This window comes from Anas acuta, chromosome 3, assembly GCF_963932015.1.
Source record: "Anas acuta chromosome 3, bAnaAcu1.1, whole genome shotgun sequence".
Taxonomy (NCBI): domain Eukaryota; kingdom Metazoa; phylum Chordata; class Aves; order Anseriformes; family Anatidae; genus Anas; species Anas acuta.
This window is the reverse complement of record NC_088981.1, coordinates 19,582,644-19,607,723: the sequence shown is the minus strand read 5'-3', so window position 1 is coordinate 19,607,723 and position 25,080 is coordinate 19,582,644. Positions and strand designations below refer to the sequence as shown.

The 25,080-nt window shown below is 34.5% G+C and overlaps 1 protein-coding gene across 1 annotated transcript in view; it reads left to right on the top strand.

The window, feature by feature from the left end:
• The window catches only part of USH2A (usherin), a 404,558-nt gene that overhangs the window by 234,385 nt on the left and 145,093 nt on the right, over positions 1 to 25,080 (top strand). The window contains exon 38 of the mRNA XM_068675985.1: positions 14,141 to 14,320. Coding sequence (XP_068532086.1) covers positions 14,141 to 14,320 — 180 coding nt within the window. The remainder of the gene's footprint in view (positions 1 to 14,140; positions 14,321 to 25,080) is intronic.

The following is a 25,080-nucleotide window of genomic DNA, read 5'->3' as shown; positions in this document are numbered from 1 at the left end:
AGAGTACGGCACTGTATGGGCTGCTGCTGGGAAAGTTAACATTCCAGCCAGACCCAATACACCATGTACATGTGTGGTTTATTTTTTTAGCTTTTTATTTGAAATCATGATTTGTCAGTTACACAATGTGAAGAACAGCTTTAAAAAATCCCATCATATATAAAGAGTATTATGAAAAAAAATAATATATCTCAGGTTTTAGCAATGCATCATTACAAAGCATAATATAGTATTTATTTATTTCATATACTTTACTTAAGTAGATGTCTGTTTCTATTTAAATAATTGTGTTGAATTTGAGAGAAATAATTGAAGTTAAAGAAACCTGGACAAATATTTAAGTAGGCAGGGACATACTGCAGAGGTCATAATTTGATAATGTGAGGGTTATTCTGTTTGACCAAAGGGTTAGATTTATTAGATCACAATCTGTTTCAACTGTAAGCTAACTACATCGGACTTGGAAAGACTATATTTAAACTTTACATAGCTCCATGGATTTTTTTTTATTATTTTTTTTTATTTTTTAAGTTAGAGGTGTTCGGCCTCTGAGGGAGGAACTCATGAGATACATAGGTTCTGAAGCACAGGAATTATACTTAATAAGTATAGCCCCTGGACAGGGCAAAGGATACCACTAAAAGATACAGTGCTTTTTTTAATGCATGTTATATTTCTGTATTTTTACAACACCCTCCCTAATGTATATTGTTTAACTCCACTTGATACGTTGTTATCTTATCAGTGACCTACTATAGCATATAGTATGTTGAGATGGCAAGTTGAAGACTTATATAAAAAGTTTATATAACATGTAACTTAATGCTTTCTGTCATGAAGTTGTTATTCGAACACTTTAGAGACACAAGCTGATCTCATGCTGAATATTCTGTAGATGTCCCTTTCTTTGTCCTATTCAAAATCCTTCAAATTTCACATATGTATGTCTCTGTCTTATTATTTCATGTACACTGTTTTCCACTAAACGTGTCATTTTTTTTTTTAAGATATCCTATAATTTTCTGTCCAGCTCTTTTTGCAAATACACATGCATCATAGGAATTCAAGTGAACAGCCTGGGAGCTCATTGGATATGTCCTTGTCATAAGTTACATTGCATTTTTTTGGAAAATATTTATCATCTTACAGTAAAAAAATACATCAGTAAACAGTATTTTGTAATATATAAAATCAAGAGAGAATGTTTTAATTGTATAGACACCTTTAAATTTGTCATTTCTTGATTTTTCAAACGTTTAAGCATCCAATATTAATGTTTGTTTGTAATAGTTATGTTTTTTGTTTGTTTGTTTTGTTTTGTTGTCTGTTTAGTTCTGATACTGCTGATATTACTTATTTTTGGTTACTGGCATGGCAAGTTCTTGGTAAATAGTTTCCATACTCGTGGTCAACACTTATCAATAGCCAATTGGAAGAGACAGAAATAGTTATCATAAACTGATTGACAAGGTCACTGGAATTACAAGCATGAAACATAGATCAGCAAGAGGTAGTTTGGATATTCTGGGATAGAGGAGGATGCTGATAATGGATTTTTCCATAGGGTAACTATGCTTTTAACAATGTATATGAAAAAAAAAATCTATATCAATTAGCCTTCATTTTTAAAATTCAACTGTATATTTTTCTGACAGTATTTCCCTCTGAAAGTACTCCTTCAAAGACAGGAAGGAGCTTTGTTGAGTCTGCTTCACTATTCTGATATTCCAGACAAGCATTCATTCCCAGAAACTGAATATGAAACACAGTTTAACAAATTAAGGGATGTATCCTAACTCTTTAACACTCTGGTGATATATTTTCCTGCAAAGACAAGTTGCCTTGCCTCAAGTCATTTTAGTCCTGGAGTCTCTGTGGAAGAGGCCTTTAGGAAGAATTTGTTTTGTAATTCATGAGTCCAAGGCATGAAATAATGTTATCAGATCATAAACAGCTTTTCTTTCTTTAACAGATGCTTTATTATTAATTATTATTATATTATTATATTATATTATTATTATTATCCGATATACTTCCAATTCTTAGAGAAGTTGTGGGACACAGGTGACAGGACAGGATCAGGCTTATTTCCCTCAAGAAGTTTCCTTATTCTAGCCCTATGTAACCTTTGGTGTAGTTTAGATTAAGTACGGGATCAATTTTAATTGCATCTGGATAACTGAAACGAAGTTCTTGTACAAGATGAATCAGGCATTACCCCTTTTCCAGAAAAGAGAGTTAGAGGGAATTTCTCATCTTCCTTCCTGTGTCATATGACTACAATAACACAAAATGAGTGCAAATCTGTAGTCATCTGGACCTTGTGATGCCTTTGAATGCAAGTCTGACATCAAGAGAATCTTTAAGTACCTGTATGTTCTTAGTGAGTTTCACTACACAAAGTTGCAGGGTTACACTCAGCAATCTCTGTTGTCTAGAGTATAGAAATCAGGGTATGCTATTTTTTGATTTTTTAGTTTTTGCAACTTCTGTTGTTGACATAGCATCCAAGGTTCTTACTTTTCAGCAATGTAGTTCATCCTGTATTTTTGTAAAAAGAATTATTCATCTGGCAGCTCTGCTTATTTGGAGATGATGTGCAGGAAAGCTTCCTTGTAGAGTACTTTATTCTTTTGGCAAATGAGAAAACTAATGATAGAATACAGCACTTTTTTGCAAAAATAATAATTAATAAATTAAACACCACCACCACCTATATTTATAAACAAGTTGACTTTTGAATCCGTATAGTAGGATTTTGGTTAGTCATATTAGTTTGGTATTTAGAAAAAACTATATAAACTAAAAGAAGGAAACACAACATTTATTTACTTGGCTTCTATTCTCTTACAATTTCAATTGGCTAAAATACTTTCAATACATTCTCCAATCATAATATAAATATGGAATGTTAAGAATCAATCTTGTGCTTAAAAGCAATGTCTGCTGGGGAAGATATGCCACCTGGTGATGTCAACAGAAGTGGGGAGAGGAATGCTGAAAACACTTTCAGATCCTAGCATGTCTTGTGTTGAAGGCTTGAGAAAAGAGTATGAAAATATTGTGGGATGTTATCTTCAAAGAAGAAGAAGGTAAGCACAAGTAGATCTGACAACTGAAGAAATATTTTATTTTGAGAATTAAAATTCAGAAATGCCTAAGCATTTCTAAGAGACTCATTAGGCCAGTTTTAATAGTGACTTTCTTTTAAATGTAAGAATCATGGTAGTTTGTGTTATTACATCAAAATACAAATATCTGAGAATAGGTTTGCATTTACAGTTACTGCAGCTGAATATGCAATACCTGACAATAGATAAGTTAGGATGCACTTTAATCTTTGCAAGAAAACAACTTTTACAAAAATAGTAGTATAGTCATTCCTTATATTTAATCAAAATTATATTTATATTTAATCAAAAAAATCCAAATGTTTAATCAAATCATATGAATCTCCATTTTCAAGCAACCTTTAAACAGTTGTGTTTTTTTTTTTTTTCCTTTTAATGAGAAGTTAATCCTTTCCTCTTATGTAACTGAAACATTTGAGAAACATCTATGAAAGAAACATGAATATTTTTTCCATGGTGGATAAGTATCAGGGCTGTTTTTCTCCTGCATTAAGTCGCTTACCAAAGATATGTATTATATCCCATGTTCCTGTGCCAGGATCATTATTTACTAAAGACAGGAAAAGTCACTCCACCAAGGAAAAGCTGGTTCACAGAAGCTCAGCCCATGTAAAAGGCTTAACTTCTGTAGAAATTCAGTAGACACATATCCTGTGAAGCACAAAGTACGTCATACCATGATTCATGATTTTTTAGTAAGTCTAACTTATTTTTATTTTTATTTTTTTCATATAAATTAGCTAAATATGACTGTGGAATACCTTTGATGTGTCTAGATCCTGGTGAAATTGCATTGTGGTTGGTCTAGTGAACTGAGGGCAGTACTCGGAGGTTATAAATCCTCCACATACTTCTATCTACCCTGCTGACCTTGGGCAAGTCATTTAACCTCTGTGTAGCTGTCTCACTGTTTGTGACATAAGGATAATAATAATCTACATCCCTTGTGCATTGCCAGGATTAATTAGCTAATGTTTGCATGTTTTCAAGCTATAAAGTACTATATAAATGCTAGGTATTATTTTTACTTGAAATGGAAATTATGGCCTTGTCCTAAAGACATTTAAGGGGAGAGAAAATAGGATGCATAATCCATTTTCAAGTAGTCATGTTTAATCTACTAACTTAGATAAAAAGACTTAGGAGTACTTTGACATCAAGAAATGTGACATTTAAAGTTGGATTTACATGGATAGAAAACTTGTGGTTTTGCACACACTTCAGGATAATTATTAATGTTTAGTCAAGCTTCAGTAGATTTTGAACAGCTTCACAATACACCATCTACTAGCATAATTTCCTTCAGCACCAAATATCCTCCTCTATTGTTTCTTGGTACAACTGCATTGAAGAAAAGCAAAAGAAAGCAGTTTCTGTGATTTCTACATTGGACTGATTCTTGAGTAAAGAATCTGGCATCAGACTGCAAACAGTGCTTTTCAATTGATCTTCTACATCTCTCTATTAATTATTTTTTTCTTCATGTATATACTGGTCTTTTTCTGTATTGTGAAATTTGTTGGCTTTTGTGTTGCAAAAGGGGTATATAATGCTGAGCCTCATGTCTATGAGGTATGTATTGTCACTTTGTATAGGCTGAAATTCCTATTGACTGCCAACAGCAGGATAGTAGGATAGTCTTTGAGACTCTTCCGCCTTTTTGCAATAGCCTAGGGAATAATAGCAGTCTTCCAGAGATGGCACTGGTAAACACTATTGAGCAAAAGAGAATTTGCTGATCAGTTCTCCTATGAAAACGGTCTTTTAGTTAATGAATGTCTTTTAGAGTTTTTAACTCTCGTGAAGACTGAGGAAAGCCACTTTAATAGTGCTTAGGTATCTATGGTAAATCTTAAATGCAAAAAGTAATTTATGACATCAGACAAAAAATTATTAGTGTCAGTAATGTAAATAAGTGATCCAAAAAAAACACCGAAACCATATAGTCTGACTATATCTTCCACAGATGAAGAAATTGTGTTTGGATAGTTGTGTGTCTTGATTTCAAACAAATGCTTGTATATTAGAGAGAGCAATAGACCCACCTATTTCCTAAAGTACAGAAAGCATGATAAACTTTTGTTTTGTCAAGATCTGATGAAGTTTTTATTTGAATGTTACAAAGGGGATCAAATTAGATTTTAACTATGCAACTTTCTTGTTTTAAGTCAAAAAGATCAAGATACTTTGGTAGGTCTTCCTTTTATGGGGGTGATCATGTGCAGTTACTATAGATGTTTATGCTAATGTATATGCTTTTGCCCAAAACAGAGCAGAGAGTGCTATTCTACAGGTACAACAGTCATCTGAGTGATTCTGTGTTTTTTTAATCTCCAAGTGCATCGTTTATGATGCCTCGTGTAAGATGACTGGAAAAGCCAAAAAAAAAAAAAAAGTCTTATGTCAAATAAAAATCCCAGATCAGGTTTAGATCTTCATTTCTTCAAAAGTATTACAATGAAGTGTAATGGCATTTGACAGTATTGGCATTTTTTATATGACTATTTTCGGCTAACTCAGCATTCTGAAAAAATGAAGTGTTTTCTCTTTGTGATTGAAAGGGTTAAATAGTACCAATTCATTACTACTCACAAAAGGATTTATTTTGTTCTCATAAATCAGTTTTATTCCACATTTTTATTATTCCCTTGGGTCAGCTGCTCCAATTGAAATCAATATGAGTGCAAGTGACACAATCAATCTAGATATTTGATTATGGATTTGAGACTCCCAGTTCTGCTCTGTGTGTTTAGCTAGTCTTCTTCTGATAGTGTCCCTGGAGAATGGAAAATTCTTATTGACATCCATGAATTATGGGCATAGATTCAGAAACTAGATACTGTGATAATCTCCATTTATGTAGAGATGCAGTTAGAGAAAGAATGCTCTATCCACAGGAAAACAAACCTGAAGATTTTAAAACTATCTGTTTCCAAATTTCTTCCAATGTGTAAAATCTCTCATGAAATAAATTTAATAAAGCCTCATCATTTGCCTATAAAAGCCCCCAAATAAAATGGATTAAATCCAAATTGCATGCCGTATCATCAGTTTAACATCACAAGAACTGTGAACATTTTTATTATTTTGTTATTTGATGTCCTCCTGTTATTATATACAACATGATCTTATGCCTGTTGTGGTGCTAAACTGTACTGGGACATTAAACAAAACACCCTGCCCAGTCAGGAGCTTATTGTGCTTCTGAGGACACAAATGGGTGATACACAATGTTGTACTCTAAATCTTATCAAAGGTGTTGCAAATTTTCCCTACTTCATGCGAGCATATTTATAGTTTCATACCTTTCTGAAAGTTGCAACTTGAGTAAGTTAGCAGTATAGCTGTAGATGCCTAGGCTTGGGTCACTCTACCAAGCAAAGAAAGCAAAGAAGCAGAGTCTGTCCAAAGAGTTGTGAGACCTCAGACAACTGTCATTTTGAGTAATCTCATGCAAGGTGTGGAAGTCTTTGTTGAGCTCAAGCCTTTAACCAGTTGAGATTTCTTTTGTGTTCCATCACAATACATGGCTTCTGGGCTGAGGGAGTTTTATCCTTTCTCCACTGTTTGTGCAGTTAAGAAATAGTTCTCTTGGAAGTTTGTTATTGCTTGACTTCGTCCACCATAGCCCATCGTTTTCCTCATGAGATCATCTAGGGTTTCCTTCTGGTTCATGTTTGTATATGATTTAATGCTTGTTTACAATGCATCTCTCTTGCTTACAGTATCATTGTATTGTATTTTCCTCCTTACCATTGTAAGCAAGAGAGAGGCATCTAGATGAAGATACAAATACACCTTTCTCTGAGTATAGGCACCAACAGTAGACAGAAAACACCATTTAATTTCTTGGTCAGATTGATGGTTGGACTTAATGATCTTGAAGGTCTTCTCCAACCTAAATGATTCTGTGACTCTCAAACTCTTTGTGTTTCAAGCCCTTAATTATCTTTGCATAGATTCTACTCCTGTAAGTCCACATCTTTTCCATACCAGGGAGCCCAGAACTGGACCTGGCACTCTAGAGGTCTCTTATGAGGGCTTAGTAGAGAGGAGAGATCCCATCACTTGACTTACTGGCACTGTTCTTCCTAATGTAACCCAGAAAGCAATTGGCCTTCTTTATTACAGATTCACTGCTGGTCTGTGTTCATCTTGTTGACCAGTAGAACCCCCAGGTCTTATTTTCAAAACAGCGAAGTTGCTTTCCATCTAGCAAGCCCTCAGCCTGTAGTGGGAGCCAGCCCAGAGTAATGAACAAAATATTCAGCATATGCATATTGTAAACCTCAAGACAATCTAAGATAGCTGAACCAAAATATCCTGTGAAAAGTCACAGAAAGTGCCTTTGTCTGTTTTATGGTGAAGGAAACTGAGCTGCAAAGAAGCAACTTCAGTACTACAGTCAGAAGCTGTATGTCTTTGAATTGTCACATTTCTGCTGCATGTGATGATAAGGACTCTCATTTTGTTCTTTAAATAGTTTTTTATTTTTCAGTCTTGAAACTGAAAGCAACTTTATTGGGGCAAAGGAAAAAAAAAATAAGTTTTTCATTGCTAATAAATGTGAACTGTTCTCTATTTACAGGAGAATAAATAGTTTGGATTCATAGTTTAGTTAGTTTACCACAGTGCTTTTAAATTATCCATCTTGCTTCATCTACCTGGCTCCTGAGTGAGAATGAAGGTTTCCTATGATAAGAGAGGTTTTAAATTTTGGCCTCAGAGCTTGATGGAGTGAGACCATGATCTGTTCTTAGGAATAATACATCTGTCAACTCAGGAGCAGAGGAACAAATAGCAGATCAAGGCAAAAAAAAAAAAAAAAAAAAGAGATGCACTCATCTGAAAATAAAAATGACAATAACAACAACACAATATTTTGTTGAAAAGAGGGGTATAGAGTCAAAGTATAGTAGCACAAAGCACTTCATATGAGCAGTATAACAATGTCAATTGAAAAGCATTCAAATATTACAGTTCTTAGGAGGAGAAAGTCACCAAAAAGGTAGGAAAATATTTTGATCTGTTATTAATGAGAAAATGAAACTAGTGGTAAGTTACATTTTTGATTCTGAATAGTGCACTAGAAACAGTGGAGAAGGAAGCAGGAAAAAAGAAACAGCTGAGAGGAAAGGAATAGCTAGTGTGGAAGTTAACGAGGCTGAAGAACAGGCAAAACTAATGGACAAAAGAATGAGATTACAGAAGAGGAAATCTTCATATAGTTCTTTAGATCCGTATATGATCTATTCCTTGGCCTGGATTTTTTGCTACTTTAATTTTTGGACTAGTCTTCTACAGTGAGAAGAACTATAGCTCTGCTTCTATCTATTTAAATACCATGGAGCAACATGCTCTGTAATGTAAAAAAATATGTTATCAGGACCTGTAAGAACATAATGGAAACAGTAGAGAAATAGATATTGGTAATAGTATTTCAGAATGTGATCTAAAGCCTTAAACTTGCCACTCATCCTCCCCAAAATCTTTTGCCATGTAGTAGTACACGGTATGTGGTGTACTTCGGTGACTCATTATTTTGAAATAGCAATATAGAAAGAAGAAAATAACTTGTCAGACATTTGTGATAATCAGATTAAAGTGTTTCCAAGCTTAATTATCTTTCAGGTTGAAATCTTTCTGCACATCACAAATTAACAGTCCTGTAATATCACTTTAGTTCAGATGAATCTGGTGAGATGAATCTGGTCAGACAGTTTCTAAGGGTACTGCACCACAACTAGGAAGAGGTAGAAATTTTCTGTTATACAAAGAAGACTCAGTTATTAAAGTCCAAAATGAACAGAGAAGCATAATGAAGCTGATTTTTGACCCAATATCTTCAGTATGATGATGGCCAGCTCTTGATTAGAGAAGGAAAAATCATAAGCATCCAATGATTTTTTTTTTTTTCAGGCATAGCCTCCTTGCTTTCTGAAGTCAGCAGCGGAGTCTAGTTCTGTCAGTGTGTTTGTGATGTGGGCATGTTAGACTGGTTATGTTTAAACTTACTGTTTTAATACTCACCACTATTGGTGAGTATTAAATTAAATTATGATAATCAGAATATTCAGTAATTTGAAAAGATTGGTCTTGCATATGAAACATGAGTTTTTGTGTTTAATACATAAAAAGCAACAACTCAGTTTATGACCTTTTGCCTTAAATCCATCAACTTTGGTCCAGATAGGAAGACTACCCTTAAACATGACAAGTTCTGGGAAAAAATAAATAAATAAATAAAAAAGAAGAAACAGGAAAAAGAAGGAAAAGAAAAAAGAAGAAAAAGAAAAAAGAAAAAGAAAAACAAAAGTTTTTAAATGTGAAATGAATACATTTGGTTTATATTATTTCTTTTTTTTCCATTGCAGCCTTTGTCATGAGAGTGGTTTCATGTTGTACCATTTTCTGCGCTCCTTACAACCTTTGTCACATGAATAAGATATCAGAACGCTAATGACTAATATACAGTATTCTGTGTCTGCTGATACTATACTGTACTACCATGACCTTTGCAATATTATGTATTCTGATTGGCTGTCCATTTCACCTCTTCCCCACAAGTTAATAAGGCTGTAAAAAGGAGAGAACTTGAAATGGCCAGCCAGTCAAATTACAGAATATTGAAAAGGTCAGAGCAGTACAGCACACAGAAAAAAATTACGGAATATATGAGGCATTAAAATTCTTGTGACAATGATTATAACAAGAATGGAAAAGGATACCCATTTATGTTATTTCAATCTAGTGAACCCCATAGGATGATGGACCCAGGACAGCAGTAATTTACGCACCAGCAACCCCCAGGAGCTTTATTCACCTATTTACAGTAGCACTCAGTGACAGGAATGCAGATTTGCTTGGGAGCCCCCTTTGAACTGTCCACTCAAAAACAAACCCTCAAATGCAAATACTCACCAGCTACTGTGCTGTGTGACACTTAGCACTCTTAAGCAATATTTTTTAATGGTTTATGTATTTGTGTATCTTTTTAATGCAAAGATGACCAGGGAACAGGTTAGGGCAGCGGGGCAGCTGGAGTTCAAGAAGCTTTTGGATGATGCTCTCGGACATGTGGTCTGATTTTGGGGTGGAGATTTTTGGTTTAGAGCCAGGAGTTGGACTCAGTGATCCCTGTGGGTCCCTTCCAACCCGGGATACTCTGTGATAGTCTATATCGATATTCTATTGCTCAGTTTTATTTCAAGTTCACATAGTATTTCAGTATATTTATGGATACTCCCTAGCCCTAATTTCTTCATTTGTTTAATTTTTTCCTGAAACATTGAGATACTTTGTTCTGGTCTTACAAACTAGGAATAAACTGGAAACAGCACAACTTTTACTCCAGTTTCGGATTTATGCAAAAAAAATCCCTCAGAAATATTGGCAAAAATATAGAGAGTCTTACTAGCAGGAAGGCTAGTAAAAGAATAAAACTATCATGATGCAAAACTATGAGATTAAGAAGTATGGGGAAGTCTTTCATGTTTGTAAAGGGTTTAGTGATTTTTTATTTTTATTTTTTTTTTTTTTTTGAGGTTATGGGGAATGGTTTCTCTGAATCCTTCTTGATCTGAGTTCATATTTTGTAGAAGTGCTTGTCTCCATAAGTTTTGAAGGACATGATGAGCCAGTTCTTCTAGGATTTTTTTTTTTTCCTCCTTAGGTTGTTCTTGTTAGCTGTGTCTCGAGGGGGTCTGTCTTGTTGGAATGCTTGTGACAGCTCTAGGCAGGAGCTACGAGGCAGAAACGTGCAGGAACAAGTAGGTGTTCTGATAGAAACCATTTGTCTGAAGTAAAACAATGTCTCTTAGGACTTTACCAGTGTCTGAGGCAGTTGCTGTCTAGGACTGCAGCAGCCTTGCTGATAGCCTAAAGCAGTATCGGCGAGCAGGGTGGAGAAAAGTACGCATATGAAAAACGGAAAAAGAGAGGCCTCATCCACTTATACTCATAAATAGGGTCCTCACTGGAGCAGTCTAGGCAAGGGTGTCATGGAGTGATATGACCGGGTTATCGCTGTATCGCTTTTCATCAGACTGAGCCTATGTGTCTGCATTTTCCAGCCCACTGAAAGCAAAGTTTAAGCAGTGAGAAGTGGCAAAGCTGCATACCGCAAGTCATCCCCAGCAAGACCTGCATTTTAAAAATGTTTTAATATTTCACTTGCCAGTAGCAGTAACTTGTTTGGCCGGCAATGGGTTTAAAACACCTTTTGTCTGTGTAAAATTCAGTTTGGAAAACTTGTAAGCACTTCTTGGGTTTTTATTAGAAGTAATGAAAAATTTTGAATCGCTATGTTGTCTAACTCATTGTAAATTTGCAAGTTCATTTTTGAGCTGAATAAAATGGTTATGTAATTACATACTTCTCCTAATTATTGAGTAATTATGTACTTCTTATAATTGCCGAGTAATCACTCTGCTATAACTAGAATTTAATGTTACAACTAATTGTATAATTACTGTATATTAATGTTGTTATCAAGGCAACTTGGAATAGAGTGTTATCCTTTTAATTCTTTTTCCATTACTCTAAACTATATTTTTTAAAAGATGTATGGTTAACCATTGGAAGAAAGACTAATGGTGGAATAGAAATATCAACAGAGGAAGTACATGTTTTCATTTTGGGCTCAGGTGGGTGAGAATAAAAATATTAACATGTTAAAACTGCACTGCAGATTGAAAAAAGTAAAATTTTCTCATGAGATGGCACACAAATTGCTGTTAGTGAGCCTATCCTATGAATAGGGAGCCTCGTGTATGTGTCTTGATCTATCAACAACTGGATTTTTAATTTTTTCCATGTACTGTAGGTGAAACATTTAAAAAAAAATGAATTTTTTTTTTTTTTTTCACAGCCAGAAGAGTCCTTAAGAGTTTTGCATAAGTAGGACTTTAAGAATATGTATTTCAGACAATTCTAATGAATTTATTATTAATAAAGCAATAGATGCATTTAACAGTCATGTTGTTTGGTGGGCGTCACAAAAAGTAAGTCACAGATTGCCTGGTGATGCACAGGAAAAATGTGGTAGATGATGGGAGAAAGGTGCTTTGCTGGATTGTATTTACTCCCAAATCACACACAGGGACAGTTTCACAAAGATGCCTAAGGTGGGTTTGATAGACAGTTTAAGAAATGACATCAACTTTTGCAGATGCATTTTTCTAGTGCTGGCTGAATAGTCAGTGCACATAAGAGTAATGTCAGACTAAATAACTTAATTTCTGCAAAACAGATATCTCTGTACATGGAATGTGTAAAACTTGATCGATCTTTTTTGCATGATAGGAAACTTTGCCTCCATTGCTGTTTATAAAATAGTGTCTCTAAGGCTAAGGCGAAGTTTGGTGAACTCCAAAATGAATCCATGAAGTTTCATGAAATTATTCTAGATTTTCACTGCTTTGTCTGTTTGCCTAATTCGGGTAGAATGTGAGCAATAAGGATCTAGATCACAAGGCTAATAAAAGGCTCATCTTAAAAAGGCTCATCTCATCTCCCTCCTTCCAAAAATTAAAGTCAGTTTGCTATATGTCAGCAACAGAGTAACTGAAACACTGTGCAGCTCTGTGAACATCCAGTATGTGGATAATAATGGAGTGGCTTGGACTTGTACCATAAGTGAATTACAGACTGTTTTTAAGTATTAGTGGAAAGTCCAGATCACTCATTCATGGTAAAATGTAATGTGAGCATGACTAAAGGGTACTGCATTTGCACATTTAAGTGAATGTCATAGTAATATGGAATATCTGAAAAACTGCTTCAGGTTTAATTTATGTTTTAACAGTGCACTTGAAACTTTCATAAAAATGAGTAAACCTAATGCAGTTCACTTAAAATAATTAAAGGAGAATTTCCATTTTTTAAACAATAATATCTTATTCAGATTTTGTAGAGGACTCAGACTTGAATATTCATTCTTCTGTCTGTGATAATGCCTTAATTTAAGATATTTTAAATAGCTATATTCTGTTTAATTTCATTGTGATACCTGTGGTTCCAATGACTTCTGTGCTTGTGCTGTTGTTTGTAATGCAGAATTTCCATTGACTTCAATACAAGAGCTCTTCATGGAATGATGGATAGTAGTAATAATATTAATCATTTATATAGCACTTTAGATGTTCAAAATATTGGATAATCTTTAAATGAGCCCAGCTTTTCTCTCAGATACATGAGTGAAATCTTTATTGAGTCAAAAAAAAAAAAAAAAAAAGTGTTTATGTGTCATGCTATTTTTCATTTTCCAGTCTTGCTCATCAGGTATTTTGGTAAGTTTTATTTTGTTATTTTTGTAGGGTGGAATATTTGCATATCTTAAATTTGGGGTCTTGAAAAGGTTGTAAAGCACACGTAGTGGTATCCTCTGATGATTTCAACAGATAAACTGCATACCTAAATCCCTGTTCTATCTTTGAGCGGATGGCAGGCCATGCTGGAAAGACTGTTTCTTATTGCAGAGGAGTAATTCTTAGGTAAACACTGGCGTTAGCTTATACTAGTTGATAAACTCCTGAAGTCCTTTTCTAGTGAATTCAAGAAGCTGTACAAGTCTTACGTAGCCATAAGAATTGGCCTTAACATTTCGACTGTTCCTGACCAGTTTGCATCTGCAGTTCTCACATAACTGCCCACGAACATGAGTAACTTCTGAAAACTGGCTGCTGTCTGCAGCACATAGTGTGTGTGCATATGTATATATGTATGTATGTATGTGTGTGTGTGTATATCAATCAGCTTTGCAACTGTATGGTTGCTCTTTTTATTTTTCAACTTTTATGACTACAGGAAAGTGTTAGCAAAAAACAGGAGAAAGCGATGAACAATACTTATTATTTAAATTAGCCATTTTTTGGCATTACTGGTATTAATGGCAAATTTTCATTTGAGCAGAAGTCTTGCTTAAAGAACAACAAACTGTAGAAGACACAAAGCCCAACATTTATTCTTCTTCCCCCTCACTTTTTCTTTTTTTTCATTTTTCTTAACAGCTGACAGTAATTATTCTGTTGTAAATGGCACTTGGATCTTACACAGCAGCAACGAATCCAATGTATGGGTACCCATTAAAGGACTGATTCCATTTTCTAACTACACAGTACAAGTGAATGCTTCCAACAGCCAGGGCAGCTTGATAAGTGATGCTATAACAATAGTCATGCCTCCAGGAGGTAAGTATGAAAAAGTGCTGTTTCTGTGCATGTAACAATTACACAAATACTCTGTTAAACAAAACGTTATTTATTATTGCAACTGAGGACTGGAAGCTAGAAGAATATGTTTGCATTAGTAGTTCTTACTGACAAAATTGTTCTTTTCAGCTTCTAATTTATTACATCGCTCAATTTAAAAAATAGAAAATGAAAACAGGTAGCTGCATAGATAACATTGAGTAAGTAAGAAGTGCATCATATGCCTATTTTGTTCTTTTTTTTTTTTTTCTGTGAATGGTGTTAGATTCTATTTTGGGAGGCTTATCTGATCTAAGAATTTAGAGTCGTCTTCATTTTGCGGTCTGGTATAACCTCAAGAAAGTCAATTGCAGCGTGCTGGTTTACGACGAATGATACTCTAAACCACTTTGGATATTATCTTAAAAAACAAAACAAACAATAAAATAAAGTAACAGAATTAAGCAAATACTCTCTAAATACTATTTTTTGTTGTTTGTTTTTGTTTTTTTTAACAATGAAAGCTCAAATTAACAGCTGATTTATATGAGTTTCTTTTGTGTTCTCTTTTCATGGACATCCAAGTGAACTAGATTTTGCTGAAGAAATGCCACTGGAAGCAATGAAGATGATTTTAAATCATAAAATGAGAGCCCAGCTAAACTTGGTCTTGAGAGACATGTAGATATATCTGATGAGCACAAATAGTGTAGACTGACATACATATAACGTGAAAGTACAAATAAACAAACTCAATCAATCAAACAACAACAACCACTAAATAATACAATTAAAAAATGACAACAACAAAAACAAACAAATAACAACAACAACAACAAAAAACATGATTACAGTTGGTACAGTTTGCTTGCATGAAATGGATTGGTTTGGGGACAAAGCAAGTGAAAGACTTCTGAAAACTGTATAAATAAAAAGTAGAATTTGTATGACATTGTCAAGCAACATGAAAAGGTTAAGTCCCATCACACTTTGTATTTTTCCAGTCTGTTTGTTAAATTATAGGTATTATTAACATATAAACATTGTCATATAATAATAAAACCACGTATGAGTTATACTGTTCACTTAAGACACAGATATATCTAATCCCAGTGTCACTATTCAATTTTGCATGAAGAAATAACAAAATCTGGTAGTGAAATTTTTACCAAATGAAAAAGTAAAGGATCTTTAAAGATAGACAAGGATGTGCACAAGTTTATGACAACCATTAAGATACACTTTCTTTCATCATTAGATTGTTGTTGATTACAATTAGAAAACTTATAGCTTTGAAATTATCTTTTTTATGACCTTGTGGTAGTTTAAAAGCAATACCTCATTGATTAAATAGGTTTTAGTTCATGCTTCCCTTTAGTTAATGATCTGAAAACGTATTATCCTGATTTACACATAAAATCATGCTGAAAAGCATGTGGCATTCACTAGGATATGTGTGTTTAAGTAGAATTAAATTAGCAGTGAGAGTTATTAAAGAAATCTTCCATAGTATTGTCCAGTGGACTGTGATCTGTAGTGAAATGAATAATAAATGAAGCACTACACATGAGAGAAGGACTCTCACACGCTATATATCCTCACAGTACATGTGCGTACATGCAGGCACGCATACATTTAACTAGGACAATGTATGTTTAGTTTTTAATGTTGTTTACTATAAAGACTCTTTGAATGCTATACAATTCCAATGCATAGTACATTATGAGTAAAATGGTAATTTTATGTTGGACCTTCACTGGCACATTAAATGAAATCTGGATCTTACTGAAAACAGAAGGAATTCTATTTTTTACTTCAGTGGCCAAGGTTTCACTTTGGCAGAAGTATGTTTGTTCAAAGAAACAAACAGTTCTCATTATATACAAAATCACAGCCTTCCAATGAGTGTAGAAATGTAGCATTTTCTTCTTAAGGGTACCATAAAAATTCTGTTCCTAAAATTTACTTTGTGGGGAGTGCATTAGGGAACTTGAGGGAAAATTGTTTAATTGTCAGGTAGTGACAGAAAAGACAGGAGTGTTCCATTTTGAAGTTACTGCAAATAACTGTTTTTCAATTATTCTACAATTTTTACTTCCAACATGCCTTTCCTATGTTTTAATTTTATTTAAAATGTATTGCACATAATATAATGCACACTGAACCTTTGGTTTTACCTGATTGAATATATCTTAATTTCTCATCAAGCTGATTTGCCATGCTTAAAGTCAATGTTTAAAAAAAAAAATCTTAGAAAGAAGGAATATATTTTATCTATGCTCTTGACTAAAATTGCAGTGCAGGTTCAAGAGTTCTTGGAAAGATTAAAAAAAAATAAAAACTGAATCCAAATGTTAATCCATAAATATGAAACTTTCTTTTGACCCTTGGCCTGTAGTGGTCTGGAGTTACTAATGGGGTTAGGATTTCAACTCTTAATGGGACTTGGTGCATTAGTGTTTTGTATGCATGGAATTCAGCATTCAGTTTAATAAGTGGTTGACATTGGTGATGTCCCTTAATTTGCTTAAATCTAATTGGCTCTTTTATCAGTCAAACCTGTATGGATTGGCAATTGATCAGGAAGGGTCAGCCATGACTGTGCATGTACTTAAATGCTGGAACCACCAGTTAAAGTCACTGTTGCATAATAAGAAGCTGAAGCCATGAGAACAAATGATCTTCAGAGTCGGAAGGCAAAAGAAAGCGGAGAAGTTTTTCAGGATGTTCAAGTTCAGAACAAAGGCATTATGGAGTATATAAATTTTAAATACACTGCTTTTTGCCTCAAGACTTAAAGCTTTTTTTTTCCAGATGAACTGAAATCTTGTCTGAAACTGTCTTTGTTACATCAAAGAACTGCATAGAAAGCTAAAAGAGATGGAAGAAGCATAAAAGGGCATAGTTTAAAATGATTAGTGACAAATTTCATACCGCAAAGGTAGAAGTAAATTTTTTTGAGTTTTATATTTTTTCCAAATAGAATAAATTTGTTCTATTTATCTTGTCCTAAATTGCTTTAGTAGAAGTTGTAAAAAATAACGTACTAGCCAAGGCTTCAAATTAATTTGAGGATGCCAGGCAGTAAAAGATCTGGAGAACAAATTGCTTTAAAATTTATTTAATTAGGTAAATGAATAGAAATGATACAGGGGATGTAAAACTGCAAAAATATGGGAGAAAATGTTCTGTACAGATCACTTGGTTATATATTTTTATTCTTAATAAGTGTTGTTTCTTATGTAGGACCCCACAAATCTGGAAATACTTTCTAGTAAGTTATGGTAAGCTAACAGGAAGGAAAGTTGCAGTCACTGCTGGTAAGATCTTAACTCCACATTAACTCCACAATTAACTCTCATTAACTCCACATTTTCCCTGCCCCTGACCACAGGGAAAAAAATGATAATAATATGGAAAAAAAAGAGAAATCCAGCATGCAGAACAGGTAGCCTTGTTGAGAAGTAGGGGTGAGCAGAGAACGCAGAGAGATGCAGTCTGCTAATCTGATGAGAAGCAGGAAGATGGAGGCTAAGTCATCACCAATGAGAAAGAAAGCACAGAAAATGGATGGAGTCCCAGACAACAGGAATAAGTAAGAAACTTGTTGTGTGTGGTAATTCTATATCTTATTGCAGAGAGTTGTCTTTTTGTTGAACATTGGCAGCCATAAACCTGGTGCTGCCTTATCTATGAAGGGAATGGCCTTAAAATGTTTATATATGTTCCTGCTCCTTAAGTAATATGTAAAAGTGGAGATTCTCGGGGGGGGGGCGGGGGGCGGGGGGAAGAGAAAGAGAGGGAGAGAGAGACATGCTTAAGCAGTGAAGTGTCTTTTTAATCTCTGCCATAATTTATGGAGTATAATGCTGGTTTATATGCTTGGCTTGTGATTTGCACAACACAGTAATGTCTAGCTGTGAAAGATGTCAGATTTTGCCTTGGACTGATAAGTACCTGTCCTTTGCTGGTCCCTTGTTTGTACACAGGATGCTGCATGCCTTTGCCCATAAGCTCAAGCTAGTTTTCAGAAGCAAAAAGTGAGCCTGTGAATTTATAGCTGTTGATGTTTGTTCACCATCTACAGAACATGGTGTCCTGCAGGCAAAGAATTTCAGACACTGTTAGTTTAGGTAACAGCACCTCTGAGACTGGATATTGAACCACATCATAGGATCATTGATCTAATTATGCAAACAAATAAGACCACATAGTACAACTTATTTTCACATCTGGAAACATTCGCTCATGCTAGTTAATCATTGGAGTAAACAGGCCTCCTTAGATGAATGAATATTCAGTAAACAAAGCAAACTGATTCTTGTGAGGCCAGAATTATTTAGGAAGAAAAAAAGCAAAGCTGAGTATGCTAAAATTTTTCCTTGCGAGATAAGTTTATTTTTCTGTGATACTCAAGATCACATATATAGAGTCACACCACAAAACTGGTTTTGAGAAAATTTCAGGTGTTTCTAAAAAATTTGTTGTTTTCTCATTTCTCTGCTTTAATCTGTTCTCCCCTCCACCTTCCCCATAGGCATAGAATAAAATCTAACAGAATTCTTTTTATTCTGTATCTTTTGTTTCTTTTCAATTTTTCATCTCTTTCCTTCTCTTCTATCTTTTTTTGTTTGTTTGTTTGTTTGTTTTTTGTTTTGTGAAGGTAGAGTAGTAAAAGCAATTGATAACTGGAAAAGATAATGGAAGGGTAGCTTAGGATTTAAAATTAAATAAATTCTTGCAGTATTCTATTGCATTCATTAAAAAAATAGATATCTAAAAAAATGAAAATTCTCAAACATATGCATTATGTTTCTGTACCTTCATGATAATATAATCTGTGATTTTAATGAGAAATAGGAAATGTTTTACACAAAATTGTTGAATACAGTTTGGGGGGGGGAGGAAAGTAGAAAGTTATGAATGAAAAAAAATTGTGGCCATATCTTTTCTAGAGGTAGCCTAAGGAGAGAGCTAGATAGAGTAGGGAGGGGGGAAAAGATGCCTTACATCTCTTGTCAATGACCTAGCTAATTAAAGAGTGTCAGTGGCAAGCTGTGTAAATTGTCTGTTCTAGTTTCTCTGGTCCAGGAAGATGATTTCATAGTGTAGGATTGCAAAAGTGCTTGTGTGGAAAAATGAGAGTTGTTCTAATGAAACTATAATTCTTCTCCAACCTCTGTATTATTGATCTGTTGTTGTTTTCATTAGTTCTACTTTCTTCTTTTATTCCCCTCTCCCAGTCTGTTCAGGACATCTTTTAGTGAGTTTATACTGTGCTTATTCTTGGTTTTGGATGGTTGGTTTTTGTGCTTTGGGTGGCAAGACAAGAGAGGGGAAATCTCATTACTGAAAGGGTGTGTCTTCAATGGGAGGCCAACTGTGGCTCAGCCTAACTCCACACATCATGAAGGACCACCTCAGGGTTGCTTTAAATTGTACCCTTACCAAGTCCGTACTCCTAAAGCTGAAGATTGGCAAAAGGCAAAGACATTCCAACTGTGTCGTTTGTTGTTGTTGTTGTTGTTCTGATTGTCTCCTTCCCTTTTCCCGTGCATCTAGTCCTTTTGGGGCTTGGAAGATCCCCCGTAGTTCCAGCTATGCTATTCCAGCATATCCTGTTCCCATGTTCTGGACATAGGAGAGCTGTTTTTGTCAGCTCTTTGCTTTCTGTCTTCTGGAGCTGCATAAAACAGGGCATGAATATCAACATTGTGTTTTTAGTTGCCCAGGACATGGATGCTTTTGCTTTCTTGGGGACTGCCAGATGAGAAAGCGAGAACTGTGCAACAGTTTGAAATAGCCTCAGTTTGAAACAGTTTGAAATAGATCATCTCTACGCAGGTAATTAACCTCCTTGTGGAGGTCTCAGTCCAGGTCTTTCCAAAACCTGAGCCTGAGATCCAGGCAGTACTTAAGGTCTCTTGGAAGAAATTTGTGGTAGAGCAGATTTCAGACTGGAAAACTACAGCTTGATTGGTCTTCTGAAAAACAGAGGAATATGGAGAGGTGGGAAAAACAGCCTGTTGTGGGATTTAGTTGCAGATCATTACTTAAAATGATTACCTACCATCACATAAACCTATTTCAGACAACTTTCAATCGTATGTTAAAAAGAACACAATTTAGATGAGATATAGAATTTTTATATCATCTTAAGCCTGAAGATGCTTTTTGTGTTCATTTTATATAAATCTCAATCAAATTGTTCTGTACTCTAACTAAAGTCAACATTCTTTATGCAATAAACTAGCCTGCTTCATCAGTTGAAGGAATTCTATAAGAAAATGATACTGAAATTCCTAGTGAAAATAAGCAGAATACATTTGAAAAATCACACCATTGTTGTCTTTTCATGTCACACCATGAATGTTGTCTTTTGAACCATTTTGCAGACATGTGGAAGTACTAGGAATTGGATCAATTTTATGTTACTTTGCTTGCATGATTTGCACTGCTTTTCTGAAAAGTTCACTTTTTATTATATTTGTTTTTGACAACTGCCTCTATAGATTAAAAAAAAAATCATTTTCATAAGCTGTCAGCAAACGAAAATATCTGTTTTGTTTTATTTTTGTTATTTTAAACTGTATATTCTGCTCTTGAAGCCTCTAGATTATGAAAGTTAGCCTGCTGATCATAAAATACTTGAGTAAAGTGGCAACATTTTAACATTTTTTTGAGCTACTTTGCACTGTTGAGGATGTCTGTTTGCAATGAACTCATGTATTCTTATGGTTTGCATATAAAAATAAAAAAAAAAAAGCTGAAGGGAAAAAATCAGGATGTCTCAAAATTTTCCCAAGGGTTAAATGTAGAGTGGATCAAATTACCATTTTTTTACCCCTCTCTAGTTGGGGACAAATACAGACATGTTCTTTCATGATAGGCATAAAAGTGTTTTTGCTTTTTTTTTTTTTCCTGCTTGCCTTTCAGAATAAATATAACTCCAAACTGGGAGGGTTTTGCGAAGTTTGGGTATAGATCTAAAATTGAATTAAAAAAATCTAAAACTTTATAATTTAATTTTTTAAAACATACTTCAGAATTAATATATTTTTCCTCCATAAAGTTATTTAAGTTTCTGTTTTGTTTGGTAGATTTTTTTTTGCTGCTTTTTCCTCATATCATTTTCTGCCATCGTCTTTGTGCTAGTTTTCTGAGTCCTTAAGAGGAAATAAGCTTCTCTATAAAGATGAAAAGGGAGATGAAGAGACAATGGGTGTGAATCAGTGATTAGTCACCATTTTTCCTCTGATATCTCTATAAGGCAGTGCAGTTTTATGTTACCCTCTTTCTTACAGTTAAGGTGGCCATTGGGATCTATAGTCATTTCTAACATTTTGCGGTTTTTCCTCACTGTGCTTTTCTTACTAAACATTTATTTTTGTGTCTGCACACGTGCATATGTGCACACACAATATGTGTATGATATATTAGTATATGAGCACTCATAAATAAATACTGGATTTTTGCCTGTTTCTCTTTGGATCTGTATGCAGGTCTGACCTGTACTACTGACAAGGAAATGCTACCATTTTAGAAAGATTAATTCCAGGTTAGTAAAATATGAGAGAGAGAGAATTCATGTATTTCATATTATCATGGGATACATCCAGGATTCAATTGTAATAATTCTTACTATTTATATACTGAGATATTTACCTTTATGATTTTTACAGATATTTGCTGACTCAGCTTTCCAGTAGGCTTGTTATTGTTATTTCCATTTTAGAGACATATTTGCAAAGAGAAAGGCAAGAAGAGGAAGGTAAAGAGAGTTTATATTCATTGTAGTGCTGATCAGTATAATATGCACGTTAGAAAGTTTGGCAGCCTCTGATCTTGTTCCCCAGCTTAGACTGGGATTGCCTCTGCATGAAAGGTGTCACCAAAGTTGAATGTGCCCACTGTGTACACAGAAAACAAGTGAATTCAGGTTGACTGATTTGAGATTATCTAAACAGTTCTTACAGAGCATGTAGAAAGAAAAGAAATTGATTGAGTGAAATGATGACATTATATAAAGAAAGAATACGTCTCTTTTCTCTATTTTTTTCTTTCACTGAAGTGGTGATTGCTCTTACATACTAAGAACTGTATTTGAAATGGTTGTTCCTAAGAAATTGATAGTGCTGTCCAAAAAATTGAACAGGATGTTCCCAGTGATTGTAATCTGAATTAAACAGCTGTAAATCTCCTGTGATGAAAATGTAGTCCTTTCAGTCTGTGTTTTAAAAATGAACAAAGGAGGAGAAGTGTTCCCTTCCTCTTAACTTTTTGTCAAAAGAAAGACTGTTTTGTAGAGAATAGATGTTGTCAAGGTTTTCCTTTACCTCAGTATATGGTGATGTATGTACAGATTGGAGTAAATGCTGTGACATTTCTTATGGCAAAAATATAAGGCAAAAAAATGCAGGCAACCTGGCTTGGGTTTGAATGAAATGTGACGGTATTACTAAGACTGTTTATCAATTAGGCTAGTTAATTTTGAAAAAGTAAACAGTAGCCAAGGTCTTCTCAGTAAAAAAAAACTTGGAACAGATCATTCATTGTTGTATATTGACACAATTCCACTGATTTCAGTAGATTTACGTGTTCTTCAGCACTAGCTGAAGCCAAGAGTTAATTCATATTAATGGTTTATTTGTTATAAATATCTAGAACAGGACATTAACTGATGAGCAGCTATTTAACAATGAGGTATGAACATCCCTGTGTGGATGGGTTGGATATAAAAGGTTGTAATACTTTTACCTTATTTATCAGATAAGTCAACGCTATATTTTGCATGGATTATTTCTGTGTGTGAATAAGCTTGTCTGAATTGCTTTCCATTCACTTTAAAAATTAAATATTTTGCTTCACTAGATAACATATTTCTGTCAATTGAAATGCTATTTTTAGTGGGGATCCAATCCATAAAAACAGGTAGGGATTTCTGCCATAGTCAGGTGGAACAGAGGTGTCACCTTCCATATTCTGTTGTAGCTTATCTCTGTTTAGAGCATTGGCCACACAAAAAAAAAGAAGATCTAGATTGTTTATCCTAAGCGACTGACATTCCCTTCTCCCACTTTCCTGGGCAGCAAACTAATCTCTGGGTTCATGAGCAAGGAAGGCAGAATATGGCCCATCTCTCCTGCTGAAAGTCTGCTACTGAGCAAAAAAGAGATACCTTATTAACTGAGGGAGAAGACAGAGCAGGCACTATTATAACCCAGGGGTAAGGCCACTTCTCTGGTTGGGGTGAGGCAGTATGCATGTTGGCAGCAAAGGGGTTGAGGGAGCCGGTTGTGGGTTCTGGGCAATTGTGGATCTGGGTTCATTGGTGTTGATACTCAGCATGAGCATGAGAATGTGATCCTGTTGTTTTTTCTTTTTTTTTTTTTTTTTTTCTAATATAGCATAATTCATTGATACTGCAGCTGCTGAACTAGACTGTAATGTGAAGTGACAGCCATAGCATTGCAGTTGGCAATTTTGAGGAGTGATAAGAATTCTTGTTTACTCTGTAAATGTGATAGTTTGGATTTGTTCAACTTGGCCTCATATGTTACAAAAGAGAATAATATACAGTGTTTTGTTGTTATTTTCCTAATTATAGTAGTTTTATTTCCAGAACTAAATTCCTGGTTGTGCTCTTTGCCATTGTGCAGATTAGTCCCCTGAGAGTTTTGTGTGTTGATCAATGGCAGGATTTGGTTATATCAGGAGAAACACTCTATACCCTTAATGATGACAGATACAATTAAATTAATTCTCTGCTATTTCCTTTGATGTGCATGCATTTTCCCCATTAATACTGATGGGCTTTAGAAGCACAAGCACATGTTGGGAGTGAAGCAAGCTCCTCAGTGTTGTATTTTGCTCTTTGTGGAGCTGACTATATCACTTTGTGTCTAAATGTAAGGAAAGCTGCTGACAGTTTTGATATATTAAATTATAACTGAGAACTAATTCAAGGATCAAAGATGCTCTTTGGGAGAGATCACTTTAGTGGTAGGAAAAATCATTACCTTTTTTCCCAGTCTCATATATTTGTACTGTGTGTCTTGGAAATATCATTCCCTACAGTTTCTGAATCTTGATGTTTAATTTAACACAAAGGTCTTTGAGCAGCACAATGGGAGGGGGTCTTCTGCTAGCAAAACCTCGTAGAAGGAAATTGAAATGTACATGTTTTTTTCTCATTTATCAAAGAAGTACAAAAATCTAAACTGACATTTTATATCAAATGAATTATGAACTGTGTACTTTGTACCTAAGGGAACAACAACTAAATTAGACTTTTGTTAAAAAGAAAGAGAGAGGAAAAAAATAGGCTTTTAATAAAATATACAGTCATTTTTGGTATTTTGTCTGAACCTGACATATGCTGTGCTTTGCAGAAGGAAACTAGAGTAGGCTACTTCAAAGGCTATATGCTTTGAATGCCTTAGAGTGAATTGTAAAGCAGGTTGTGATAACACACACACAAATCATAGTTTCCACTTAAGAAGTATTGTTGGTTTGATATATTTGTTTTCAGCCATGTCCAACTCAGGTGAACAGGAAAAGATAATATACTTTTTAATAGCTTGAAGACTGAAGCAAATAATAAATGTCTTTTTTATCATTTCATTTATGAGAGTGTGGTTGCTACTGAAAAAGACTTACAAGGAACAAAATTTTAGAAGATGCTCAATAGAAGTGTGAAGGTAAATTTTCAAACAATTATGTCCTCAATATTTTAAGGATATGACTTCCAATGTCTTTAA